Here is a 12,126-nt window from a genome sequence, read left to right as displayed (position 1 = left end):
GAGAAAGTAGCACGCGTGTGTCTGGAAGTTCTCTAACTTTTTTGCGGGTCTCTGACCGCGCCAAGGCGCTAGCCCAATTCGTCATAATCCGCTCCGCAAAATCTCATGATGGCGAGACGACTACAGTACGACGTTCACCTATCATCGATCCTTGCGTTCCTAGGCAGCACACAATGGCAGCACCGGCATCCCGCGCGCTCAGGCGCTGTATCTGCACCGCTAAGCAGACCACGTATGTACGACCGACGATTGGAGCCACACAGCAGAGGATACAGCGGAGATGGCAATCGGATGCGGCTGCGCACACAAACCCCAAGATTGCGACCATTGTCGACCAGATTAGTCAATTGACTCTGTTGGAGACTGCGGATCTCGTGTCAACATTAAAGGTACGGAGAAGAGGCGAATCAGGCGGGGAATAGCATTTGAGGGCTTGTGGAATACCATATTTCTTCTTCAAATAAACACAGGCGTTTGAAGAGCGGAAAAAATATTGCATGAAAGAGATGGCCAGACTGTACACAGCTGGAATTACTTGTTCAATTGCTCACTTTAATATCACAATTGCTGTATCACCACACTAACACCACTCACAGACTCGCCTAAATATCCCCGACATGCCCATGGGTGGCTTTGTTGCCGGCCCAGGAAGTGCTGGACCCGCCGCTGCAGCTGCCCCCGCGGAGGAGGAGGAAGCCGCCCCTGCTGCCCAAGAAAAGACACTCTTCAACCTCAAGCTTGAGAAGTTCGACCCGGCCGCGAAACCCAAGGTGATCAAGGAAGTCAAGGCCATGCTTGGTCTCAGTCTGGTCGACAGCAAGAAGTTCGTCGAGAGCGCACCAAAGGTGATGAAGGAGGGCGTCCCCAAGGAGGAGGCAGAGAAGATTGTTGAGACGCTTAAGGCACTCGGCGCCACCGTTGTCCTGGAGTAGAAGAATACATCTGGAAGGAAGGGATGATGATTTGGGACAAGAGACGGACACTGTATCATAGCATTGCACAACGGGCGTGTACAGATATGTTTGGAATGATCGTAGATGTATTCGGAATACCTCAAAACTCCAATAACAATTGGGCGTCATGAGACAGCCCGTGGTATCTTTCCACCATAACGCCTGTACTATGCTGTGATAAAGTCCCGTGAACGCCTTCCAGCCACTCACCCGATTATGCACTGCAACTCCAATCCACAGGGGTTTCGTGTACTTACTCTTCCGTGTCATTTCCACTAGTGTATCTCACTTTTTTTGAACGAACTCTCCCCATCTCTGTCTGGATCTTACCCATATGCAATGACTTTTCGCCTCTCCTCCGCGTCTTCTCGCGCCGTGACATAATCATCCTCATTAACATCACTCGCCTCCTCCCACAGCTTCTCGAACTCTTCATAACCATCTCCGGGAACAGCCCAGATACTCTCTCTCAGTCTCTTATGCCGTTCCCTATCCTCCTCAATCCTCTGCTCAATCTGGCGCTTATCCATGCGTTGCCCTCCATTCTTGCCAGCGCCAGCCGCGGGGCTATCTTTGCCCTCACCTCCAATATCCATCGCCATGAACGGGTGGGCCACTTCTCTTGACTTGAGCACAGCTTCGAGTTCCTGTACTGTTTCTCGCAGGAGGATATTCAGATTCTCCAACGTCTTGAGGACTTTGCGCACAACACGGATGTTTGCGCCTTCTTCGCCCACAACACACTCGACGACGGCGAGAATGTCGCGCTGTAGCATGCGCACATAGCCCATTGCACTGCTGTCTCCCGCGTTGTTTTCCTTGACCGCATATTCGCAGAGACATTCGATGAAGAACATGATGTTTGCGCGTATGTTCATGTTATTACGCTCGAGCTGCTCCAGGATGCAGGAATGCAAGTCTTCGTCCATTTCGCGGTTTTTCAGCGCGTATAAAGCAGCTTTTTGGAGCGATGTGTGGGATGCGCTCAGGTGTGAGAGTAGCGTTGTGAAGCGTTGGCGGACTTCGAAGGGATCGGCCATGGTGGGCAGGCTGTTTGACTGACGAGTATCCGAAGGCGAATTTAGGTATCGGGTTTATGGGCGGAATCCGGGGGTGGCGTTGACGGTGAATCAACAGTAGGCCGGTAAACTATCGTATAGTGTTCGTTGAAGTGGAGTTTCCGCAACAGCAACGCGCATATCATCGGCTTGGTGGTCATAGCTTAAGGTGCATTTAACGTGGGGAAAAGTCGCCGATCTCGCGCTGAATCCTCAGTCAGCACTTCCTTTTGTATTCACTCAACACCACCCAAGAAACATATTCAAACAAGGGAATTCAAGATGGCGAGCACTCAGGAATCCAAGCCTTTGACATTGACCGTTCTCGGTTCAGGTACGCTGTAATCTCACCATATAAATCTTTCTTCGCCCCGCATCACTCTTATAAGATAAATGACTGGCAATACTACCGTGTCAAGAAGCTATAGCCACGGTCTCACAACACGATACTCTTCCATCTTTTTGCTGGAAACTTCTCTCAAACATTCCATACTTTTCAAGAAACAATTCAGCATTGCCAACCACCCAACACATCGACCTCACCACCAAAGACCAATGACTAACCACCATCCCAGGAACAATGGGTATAGCAATCATGGGCGGCGTAATGTCCTCCCTCGCCTCCGCCCGCACAAAAGCCACCATAGACCCCTCCTCGGCTCCAAAAGACGTCCCCAACCTCTCCAACTTCATCGCCTGCGACCAATGGGCCCCCGCCGAACAAAACGTCCGCAAAGCCCTCGGCCACTACAACTTCCCACTACAAACCCTCACAGACGAGAATCTCAAGGGTGTCCAACAAGCAGACATCGTCCTGCTAAGCTGCAAGCCACATGGCTTCAAGACGATTCTAGGTGAGGAAGGCATGAGGGATGCGCTCAAGGGCAAAGTCCTAGTCAGCATATTGGCAGGTGTGACCCGCGAACAAATCGAGGCCTTCTTGTACCCAGATGGCCCCGAAAAGGCAGAAAACGCATGCAGAGTCGTTCGCGTAATGCCCAACACGGCGTCTTTTGTCGGCGAATCTATGTCCGTGATTCAGACTTCTGATCCGCCGCTCAGCGATGCGCAGGCTAAGCTTGTGGAATTTGTGTTTAGCTCCATTGGTCGCGTTACTACACTACCACCTGCAAACATGGATGTTGCGACTGCGCTGTGCGGATCGGGACCTGCGTTTTTTGCGTTGATGCTCGAGGCGGCGGCGGATGGTGCTGTGGCAATGGGGTTGCCGAGGGCGGAGGCGCAGATGATGGCTGCTCAGACTATGAGGGGAACCACGGGCTTGGTGCTGAATGGTGAGCATCCGGCTGTGCTTAAGGATAAGGTGTCGACGCCAGGCGGCTGCACGATCGGCGGTCTGATGTCGCTCGAGGAAGACGGTGTCAGAGGCTCTGTTGCAAAGGCCATCCGGGAAGCCACTGTCGTAGCATCGAGACTAGGTGGCGAGCAGAAGGAATTCGTAAACCACAGGCGGTAAATATGTATGCAATACCATAGACACACAACTTAGTAAATGATACCACGACCCCCCAAAGCACAACTTGCAAGTCTTTCTCTCTCGAAGAGATTTTCATTATTCAGGTTCTAATAAATGACATGCAGACGCCTCATCACAGCATCGCACGCATCCTCTTAGTTTCTCGCCCCCATAAGAAGCAAGGACAGAAAAAGGGTATAATACAAAAAGAAAGCAGAGTAGCCATCCCAGATCACCTCTCCCCATGACTTGATTAACACAATCCCCAAATCCATCTTTCTCTCTCACTCCCTGCCATGCTGCAGATAGCGACACAGTAAAGTGCAAGGCTATCTCCTCTCTTTTTCTCTCTCCATCATTTCTCTCTCGACATCACCCTCTATCCTTACGCCTCCACGTCTGGCTTTTGCGTTTTTCCTTAGGCCAGCGGTGAATAAGTTTGCAATATTATCGTCGCCTATGGCACCACTCTTGCGTCGCTTGTCACGATGGGATGCGGGTCCAGTAGGAGGCTTGACATCGGCTTTTGGTCCTTTGGGGACAGAAGGTTCGTCATCTAGGTCACCGCGGGAGCGCTTGGTGGAGAGGGTAGGGCGGGAAGATGTGGAGGAGATGCGGGAGTGGAGGGATTTGCTTGAGGGCTTTTCGACGCGGTCGCGGCTGTCGCGCTCTCGTGCGTTGCGCTCCCTCTCAGCGGCGTAGTGGTCCTGTGTGGTTTCCTTTTCTTTTGCAGATGGTCCAGTTGGTGGTGTGGAAACAGAGCTTACGCTACTCCTTCGGCGGTGGTCTCGAGAGTCGCTGCTGCGGTCCTTGTTACGATCAGCAGCGGGACCTTTCGGGGGCTGGAATGCTCGAGGGCCGCTAGGTGGTTGGGTAGGTGGTGCCATGGCATTTTTCGAACGGCCTTTGATGCTGAAGCCGTTTGCTGACGGACCAGTGGGGGCGTTCAGAGGAGGCGAAACGACACGCTTCTTCATCATTTGGCCAACGACATCTTCTTCTTTCTCAGTTGCGGATGGTTTCTCTTTTCGATCGCGGTCATCGTCGCGACGTTCGCGATCCCGGTCTTTGCGGCTGCGGCGAGAGGAGCGGTACTTGTCGTCATCGTAGTCGCGCTCTTCTTCTTCAGCGTCACGGTCACGGCGACGCCTGCGTTCCTTGTCCTTGTCTCGTAAGCGGTCTTTCTCGCGATCGTAGTCATAGTCACGCTCGCGCTCTTTGCGATCCTTGCGATCTCGCTCGCGTTCCTTGTCGCGCGATCGGTCGCGTGATCGGTCACGATGCCTGTCTTTATCGCGACTCCTATGCCTGCGTCGCGAGTTGCCATCAGAGTCTTTTTCACCGTTGAGATACGCATCGTCATCGTCATACTTATCCTCATTGCGAGGAGATCGAGAACGGTGGCGACGTCGATGTTCTCTGCTTCGATCGCGATGTGACCGTGAGGAGCGGTGCTTATCCTTGTCACGACGGCTGCTGCGATACTTGGAGTCTGCTGAAGCGCTCCGCGTTCGGTCACCACGGCTACTCCTCTCGTCACGGTGCCGGTCATCATGCTCCTGCTCACGGTCGTCGTAGCGCGAGGAGCGGTGGTGCTTGCGCTCTTTACGACTGTCGTGGTCATCCTCTGACGGCGTCAGTGATCGAGCACGGTCGTCACGTTTAGAATGGCGATCCGCAGAACGTGATCGCTCACGATGCTCATCACGGTCTTCGTCTCTCCCTCGAGATCTAGACCGGGACCGTGTGGGTGACCGCTCCTTGACGCGCATACTCTCATCTCGCAAAGGGGATTTGCTGTATGATCGTCAGTCATGGAAAACCCAATGTTGGTTGAATGGTTACTTACGATCGAACCCTGCGCTGCGGACTAATCGGCGCAACTTCTTGAGTAGATGCAACACTCTTAGGCGGCGGCGGCGGTGGAGGTGCCTGAGCATATCGACCGCTGTTAACACGGCTTGAGAATCCAGTGTTGGGCCGACCTTCTCGCATGGCACGTGGTCCGGTGGGTGCGCCTTTGACCCCGACACCAATAGGCTCCGTGGGTTGACCTGTCAAAACTGTCGCCGCACCATAAGCACCGCTGTTGAAGCCGCCACGAGGACCGAAATTGCCGTTGTACCCCATGTTCATATTCATGTTCATGTTCATGCTAGGATCGAACGGTGCGTTCATATGCTGAGCCGGGAACTGGTTCATCATTCCTGCTGCGTATGGCATGCCCATGCCATTACCCATCATTGACTGATCATAATCCTGCATATCTGCACCGCCCGTGTCGACGGTTTGGATTGGTTTCAGCCCATCGTCCTGCGCTTGCTCTTTGGCACTCTCTCCTGTATCATCAGTATTGTTGGCAGCGGCCTGACTTGCATCAAGACCGGAGCCAGCTCCATGATTCGCCGCCTCAACAGAAACTGCAGCAGATTCGCAATTTTCCTTACCTTCTTCAGTTGGCTCTGTGGAAGTCTTGTCCTGCTCGCCTTCGGCCTTGGCCTCAGTAGCAGTGTTGGCGTTTCCATCAGGCGACTGGCCGTCACGCTGCGTAGAAAAATTTGTGTCAGTCGGAGTGTTCCAAGATTTGCTAACTCGATTACTCGGGTTTGGCCGAGAATTTTGGTGGAAAGAACGTACGTTTTCCGAAGGGCCGCCGTGGCTGGTCGGACGGGTATTCGCGCCCTGGAAACCAGGGCCAAAGCCTCCCTGGCTGCCATTCCTGTTGTTTCGTTGGGCATGTGCTCCCCCTTGATTGGCATGGAAACGATTCTGGTTCTGGTTTGGGAAATTATTCTTGGGGAACTGGTTCATCATCTCGGGATATGCTCCAGATTGATTATAGCCACCCATCTGATTGGGCCCGCTGAAGTTTCCATAGCCACCGCCCATTCCATTCCAACCATTACCAAAGCCGCCTCCATACTGCATCATGTTCATGGCAGACATGTCGTTCATGCCCATGTTTCCCCCAAAGTTGCCGTACATGCCGTTCATGCTATTGAAGTCTGGATGAAAGTTAGCAGTTGTTCGCTTGCTAGAGTTTTCCCTGATGCAACATACCCATGGGATTCATACCATTCCAATTGCCGTTGGCCATCATGTTAGGCATGCCGTTCCAACCCATGCCGCTGTTGAAGCCACCTTGAGCGGGAAAACCGAAACCCATTTGACTTTGCATATTGTTCATCATGGAATTGGTGCCTGTCATGCCATTGACGCCGGGGGTGTTGCCTGGCTCTTCCGTCGAGCCGTCTGCTGCTGCGGGCTCCGTGCTTTTCGATACATTCTGCGATGCTGTCGCCTCAGTAGGAGAGTTGGCCTGATTTTGGTTAGTAACCGCGACAGATTGAGTTGAAGACACTTGATGTTCATTTGCATGTGCAGCAACGGGTTTTGCATTCTTCAAGAAATGGATGCTCTTCGCCTTTTTCTCTTCTTTTCCTCTTTCTTTACTGTACGATCCCAACATGCCAACACGCGAACAACAAGATGAACATTGGTTACCTACTTCGTTCGGTTGAGCAGAGGCCGAGCCGGCGCGCTGTATAGTCTCTTCCGCATTCCCCACAGAGCCAGCGGCTTCTTCAGCGACACCATCCTCTGCCTTTGGTGGTTCCTCAATGCTGTCTACAGGCTTCTCTATGCTCTCGCTCACTGGCTGCACTTCGGGCGCGGCTGATGTCGCCTCAACAGGAGGGGTAGCTGCCTGTGCCGCAGCCTTGGCCTCTTCCTTCTTCTTCTGTTTTTGCAGCCATACGCGCATGGTGTTGCGGAGAGACTTATTGATCGCACACGAATCTGCCTCGAGCGGCGAATGGTCACACGACGGACACGTGGTAGGAAACTGGAGATTTGCCTGGCCTAGGAAATGTTAGTGGGCGGCGATTCTGTTATAGCTTGGCGGGGAGGCATTCGTACATGATGAGCATACTGATTTTGCGCAGCAAATCAGCTTGTATGAGTCAAAAGCTAGCTGATTGCATAGAGCGCAGAAGAAGTTCTTGGGAAAGGCAGACGTGGGGAGTGAGCTATGGATGTTAGCAACATTGAAGAAGAAAGCAGCAGAGAAGCGCTTACAGAGCGAGATCTTTCAGCTCATCGGCGAGCGGCGCCACCTTGGGGTCTGCTGCTGAGTTTGCCATGGTGAGGTTGTGCAAGTTCGCGACTTTGGCTTAGGCTGCCGCGCAAACAACTGAGACTGCCGTCGGGCGCGGGGCTTTATTCCATTAAAAAGATAAGAGGGAAAAGAGGAGAGGAGAAAGACAGAGTAGGATGATTCCTCGGTGCAGGCACAGGCAAGCAGACAAGGGGGATTGCAGTCGCAGTCGCAGTCGCAGTCGTTGGTGTTTGCCGAGTGACAACTGCGTGCCGCGCGCAAGTTTTCCGGGCGTCGCGATCAACCGCATGGTCCGTGCCCACAAACTCTAACTGTCGTCACGTGCTCACCGTCGTCCGCATACGGAAGAGTGCGTGCACGGTATTCCGTCTTCACCCTCTGTCTTGCCCTTCAGCTCAGATTCCAGCCGACTTAGAAGGGCCTCTCATACAACCATGACGCGTGTCCTGGTCAGAGAAGGAGCATTGAGTTTGAACGGCTGTGGCGCTAATCGGTTGTGGCTTAGCTAGACCCTTGACGGCGTCATCGCCATTGTCACTCGACATGGCGCAGACAGACAGAGGAAGCTTACTGACTTCATCTTTATGTATTTCTTGCAAAGATGATTCTGGGTCAGATCTCCTACCTGGACTGCATCGCTTTCCTCGTCTTTCTTGCCCCTCAATTGCTAATCCAAATTGGCATCATCCCCCTTTTGACATGGCTTCTCCCCCAGCTACCTTTTCTCAGTGAGTACACATCCTCTTTGTTGTCCGACGTACTGATTCTCATAGCTTTCAAAGTTATTGTCATACCAATCCAATTCATTCATGAGAGATTTTTCGTCCCTCTTGAACAACGTACACCATGGGTCAGAAAAGCAACACCATTCCAGGACCTCGTCATTCGCTTTGTCCGCTATGCGTTTGCCAACATGCCGGCCTTCCTGGGTAGGGTCTTTTTCTCAAAGCAAGTCTCATTGCCTTTCCTGAGATTCCGTATGTTGCGCCACGGAGTTGTCACCAGTCCCATTCGGTGGACCGACGTCAAGCGGCCAAACTTCAAGGGCGTATGGATTGTGCACAACCAGCAAGAACAGCCCGACTTGATTGTTTACTACTGTCATGGCGGTGGTTTCTCTATGGGAAGCAGTTACTTCTATATGGAATTCCTGCTTGCCTGGGTTGCATTACTCAAAGCCGCTGGGTACCGCAATCCCGCCCTCTTTGCACTGGAATATACTCTTGTACCAGACGCCACATATCCCACCCAACTTCATGAAACCTTAGCCGGATACGAATATGTGCTTTCCTTAGCTCAGTCCTCGACTCATATTATCGTTGGAGGAGACTCGGCCGGTGCAACTTTGATGCTAAGCTTCCTGCTCTATTTGTCTGAGCACACTGAGCTTCGACATCAGAAGCCCGGTCTTGCGATTATGATCAGCCCGTGGGTCAAAATTGTATCGCCCGAGAACAGAAATACCGCGTCAGACTATCTCAATAGCTCCTCACTGGAAAAATATGGCCGACAGTACATTGGAGGCAAAGTCTCTCCCGACGACGCCATGGCTTCGCCTGGAAATTGTAAAGACATCCAGAAGTGGACGGAAGCTTCACCAGAGAAGGGTTGGTACTTTTTGTACGGTAGCGAGGAGGTTCTCGGGCTAGAAACAAGGAATCTAATCGCACTACTGGAGAAGACGGGGAAGGAGGTGGATACTTGGGAAGAAAAAGGCGGGATACACGCATGGCCCGTTGCTAGTCTCTACTTGGGTGAGACCAAGGAGGCGAGGCTGAGCGGCTTGAAGAGTGTTGTTGGTGCCATCAAGGAAAAGATTCATTAATAGCTTAATATCGATTCGCATACATTCGAAGGAATTTTACACACAAGTTCCCGTGTTGCCTATCGCCATCATTCGTTTCTCTCTTACTCCTACTTATTTACACAGTATGATTAACATAAGGCAAAATCTAGTCGTAACAATGCATTTATCTCCCTTCGCCACACTCTCATACGGCAACGACAAATAAAGCTCAAGCAGCTTCTGATAATCCAGAACCCCCAGCCCTGTCGGGAGATCCCACCCCGGTGCCGCCGGAAACCCTTGCGTCCCACACCCAGGATTACCTCCGCTAACAACGTCTTTAAAAACCTGAAGGTTACTATACAGCACGTAATGAAGAACACCAATAGGCTCCTTCCGAAGCTTCTTCCGCTCATCGACGATACGCGCGAGCATCACACCCACGAGCATCACACCCACGAGCATCACGGACACGCTGATTCCGCCATCTTAAATTCGTTGCCCGGCTAACCATTCGGGAATCTGTTGATCGGTTAGTAACGTGTATTCTGCCGTGGAGCGAGAAGATGGATGGGGGTTTTTCCAACGTACCGGACCAGCGTTAGCTGCTATGTCAGGATGCGCCCTTCCCACGCAATTGTACAGCCCTGGCTTCGTATTATCGAAATTATGACCCTACCATAATGAATACTCTGGGTCATAGTGCTCCAGGTAGTGATCTACAGCATTCTGTTGATAACGTTGGCAGTTCAAAAAACTGCGAAAAGCCTGAGCTACTAGAAAACGAGCCCTTCCACATCTGGTTCCCCGCGGGCCCAGTTTGCCATGCGACTTTGACGTCAAGTTCAATTTGATTAGCCTCAATCATCGAGCCGCCGACGGAGAGAATCTAGCAGTAAGTCTTCTGCCTGTTGAGTTGAGTAAGGGAAAACAAGCCACTGTTTGTCGTCGGAATGTGTCACATTGTCGCGATGAATTCCTGAAGACTGTAGCCAGTCAATCGCAGAGTCCACTGCGTGCTGAGGGGGCATGAATGCTTCAATGACTTGTTTCGCAGCCCAGTACTGCAGAGTAAGAAGTATTAGTGGCTAAACCCTTCGCTGACTTCTGCATTTTTACCCGACTGAAAACTAACCCTGCCGAAATTTTGGAACTGAGGAGACGCGACTTCATTAAGCCATAATTCAGCCCAGCTCAAGTTGGATTTTTGGAGAGCAATTTTGACCAAAAGGGGAGTATCTTGATGCAACCTATCTCTCTTGCTCAAACCCAAGTGCTCGTCGCATTCTTCATGCAGAACATGGTCGTGAGGAGCTCTCCTGATGGCGTGACCAGAGACCCACCCAAGAGCAGTTATCAACGCTGATCAGGTTCCAAACCGGACCATTTTGATAGATGTGCGTAGCCTCTAAGACTAGTCAGAATGTTGAAAGGACGATGTACCATTTGCACCAAGTCTGGCTTGAACAGTCTTGTGAAGATGGGAAAGAAGGAGTGATGAGTTTTTCTTAGCGCGTCGCAAATACACGTACCGAACAGTACCACGGAACAGCACGGCACAGATCAGAGAGATTAACTTAGCTACAAGTTTCGGTGTGTATTAGTTATACATGTGTTAGCCCAGTTGGCAGCTTTTTGTAGAGCTATTCAAAAAGACGAAAAAAATTTCAATTCAGGAATACAACTTGGTTTATGGATTGGCAACATTATTTGGGCCTGGTTAGTATCTCGGCAGGTTCTGGGTGCAGCAGCGCGCCTAGCATCTGTGCGCGTCATCGGTGCATAGAGTTCCGTGTCCAATCATTGATCTGAGTAAAACCCTACAAGGGCGCTGTATACTTAATGCATTTGGTATCTAAGTACGATAAAGAGCAGCTAGCTGCACTGGAGAAATGAAGTCAAGAATCATCGCGCTTGTTGTGTGGTCCAACCATTGAGATCAACCCAATCGTTAGCGTAGTGTTGAAGCCGGAGATGGAAGCCCAGCTCATTGCCTGCTCGCTGTAAATCCAATGCTTTAGCAGCCTTTTGGGCGGCATCCAAGATAGTGTCGAAGCCATTGTCTTGCATTGCTAAGTTGTCGCTTGTGAGCTGATGGGAAACAGCCTGGTGGGGCTTTGGTGGAGTGGTGGGAGCGGCCGGCGTTGTGGGCTGATATGTGATTGGTTGCATCAGAACTACCACGACATCCTCGTCATCGTCCGTGTGCAGTGTAGTACTACAAGAAATGTTATCATAATCTGGCCAAATATGTATACCGTATCTGCTTTTTTCAACACAACCACTTTTCAACAAAGACACCTTTCAAGTAATTCAAAGTTGAACAGATAGTATGCAGTACTGGACGATACTGGTACGAGTAGGAAGGAAGACTAGACTCACGGATAGGTGATGTCTTCGTGAAAGGTTTGTGTCGCCATCTTGGTTGGATTCAAAGATGTGACTCGAGAATTTTCCGTGGACGGTAGAACGGGAGGTGAACAAGGCTTGTATGAGCTCTAAACTCATGTGCAATTTCAACAAGAGGAAAGACAGACTACTTATAACGGCTCCAGAGCAGGCATCGTGTGGGCTGAGACTAAACTGGACACGCGTTGAGATCCGTGACATAGACCATAAGAGAGATGATTACAAGCCACATCTTCCTCCCGTGTCGTCGATGGGGGTCTGCGCCTACCTCTGCGAATGCCCTACAGAATGTGTAAGGACCCACTATAACATGGTGATGTGGAAGA

The 12,126-nt window shown here is 51.4% G+C and overlaps 6 protein-coding genes across 6 annotated transcripts; 3 read left to right on the top strand and 3 right to left on the bottom strand.

The window, feature by feature from the left end:
- Window positions 1-128: 128 nt before the first annotated feature.
- On the top strand, window positions 129-1,106 carry COCSADRAFT_328944 (uncharacterized protein). Its single transcript, XM_007702429.1, has 2 exons — window positions 129-389; window positions 597-1,106. Exons 1-2 carry the CDS (start codon window positions 174-176, stop codon window positions 930-932), a joined length of 552 nt encoding a protein of 183 aa, XP_007700619.1. The 5' UTR covers window positions 129-173; the 3' UTR covers window positions 933-1,106.
- COCSADRAFT_328945 (uncharacterized protein) lies at window positions 1,107-2,118 on the bottom strand. Its single transcript, XM_007702428.1, has one exon. The coding sequence runs from the start codon at window positions 1,991-1,993 to the stop codon at window positions 1,280-1,282; it is 714 nt and encodes a 237-aa protein (XP_007700618.1). The 5' UTR covers window positions 1,994-2,118; the 3' UTR covers window positions 1,107-1,279.
- A 105-nt stretch (window positions 2,119-2,223) lies between these two features.
- Window positions 2,224-3,551, top strand: COCSADRAFT_37313 (uncharacterized protein). Its single transcript, XM_007702200.1, has 2 exons — window positions 2,224-2,345; window positions 2,587-3,551. Exons 1-2 carry the CDS (start codon window positions 2,294-2,296, stop codon window positions 3,486-3,488), a joined length of 954 nt encoding a protein of 317 aa, XP_007700390.1. The 5' UTR covers window positions 2,224-2,293; the 3' UTR covers window positions 3,489-3,551.
- Window positions 3,552-3,560: 9 nt separating this feature from the next.
- Window positions 3,561-7,832, bottom strand: COCSADRAFT_37312 (uncharacterized protein). The gene is made up of 7 exons (XM_007702199.1): window positions 7,566-7,832; window positions 7,407-7,516; window positions 6,997-7,349; window positions 6,549-6,807; window positions 6,126-6,493; window positions 5,338-6,032; window positions 3,561-5,285 (listed from the first exon to the last, which is right to left on the bottom strand). The coding sequence occupies exons 1-7, from the start codon at window positions 7,628-7,630 to the stop codon at window positions 3,818-3,820; spliced, it is 3,318 nt and encodes a 1,105-aa protein (XP_007700389.1). The 5' UTR covers window positions 7,631-7,832; the 3' UTR covers window positions 3,561-3,817.
- A 212-nt stretch (window positions 7,833-8,044) lies between these two features.
- On the top strand, window positions 8,045-9,592 carry COCSADRAFT_190769 (uncharacterized protein). The gene is made up of 2 exons (XM_007702427.1): window positions 8,045-8,333; window positions 8,388-9,592. Exons 1-2 carry the CDS (start codon window positions 8,207-8,209, stop codon window positions 9,428-9,430), a joined length of 1,170 nt encoding a protein of 389 aa, XP_007700617.1. The 5' UTR covers window positions 8,045-8,206; the 3' UTR covers window positions 9,431-9,592.
- A 659-nt stretch (window positions 9,593-10,251) lies between these two features.
- On the bottom strand, window positions 10,252-11,811 carry COCSADRAFT_357968 (uncharacterized protein; the record flags this gene model as incomplete). The annotated part of the gene is made up of 6 exons (XM_007702426.1): window positions 10,252-10,455; window positions 10,527-10,710; window positions 10,924-10,972; window positions 11,002-11,034; window positions 11,323-11,609; window positions 11,774-11,811. The coding sequence occupies 6 exons, from the start codon at window positions 11,809-11,811 to the stop codon at window positions 10,252-10,254; spliced, it is 795 nt and encodes a 264-aa protein (XP_007700616.1).
- Window positions 11,812-12,126: the final 315 nt, after the last annotated feature.

The sequence above is a fragment of the Bipolaris sorokiniana genome, assembly GCF_000338995.1.
Source record: "Bipolaris sorokiniana ND90Pr unplaced genomic scaffold COCSAscaffold_8, whole genome shotgun sequence".
NCBI classification, from domain to species: domain Eukaryota; kingdom Fungi; phylum Ascomycota; class Dothideomycetes; order Pleosporales; family Pleosporaceae; genus Bipolaris; species Bipolaris sorokiniana.
Note: the sequence above shows the minus strand (reverse complement) of the source record. Positions and strands in the feature narration are given on the sequence as shown.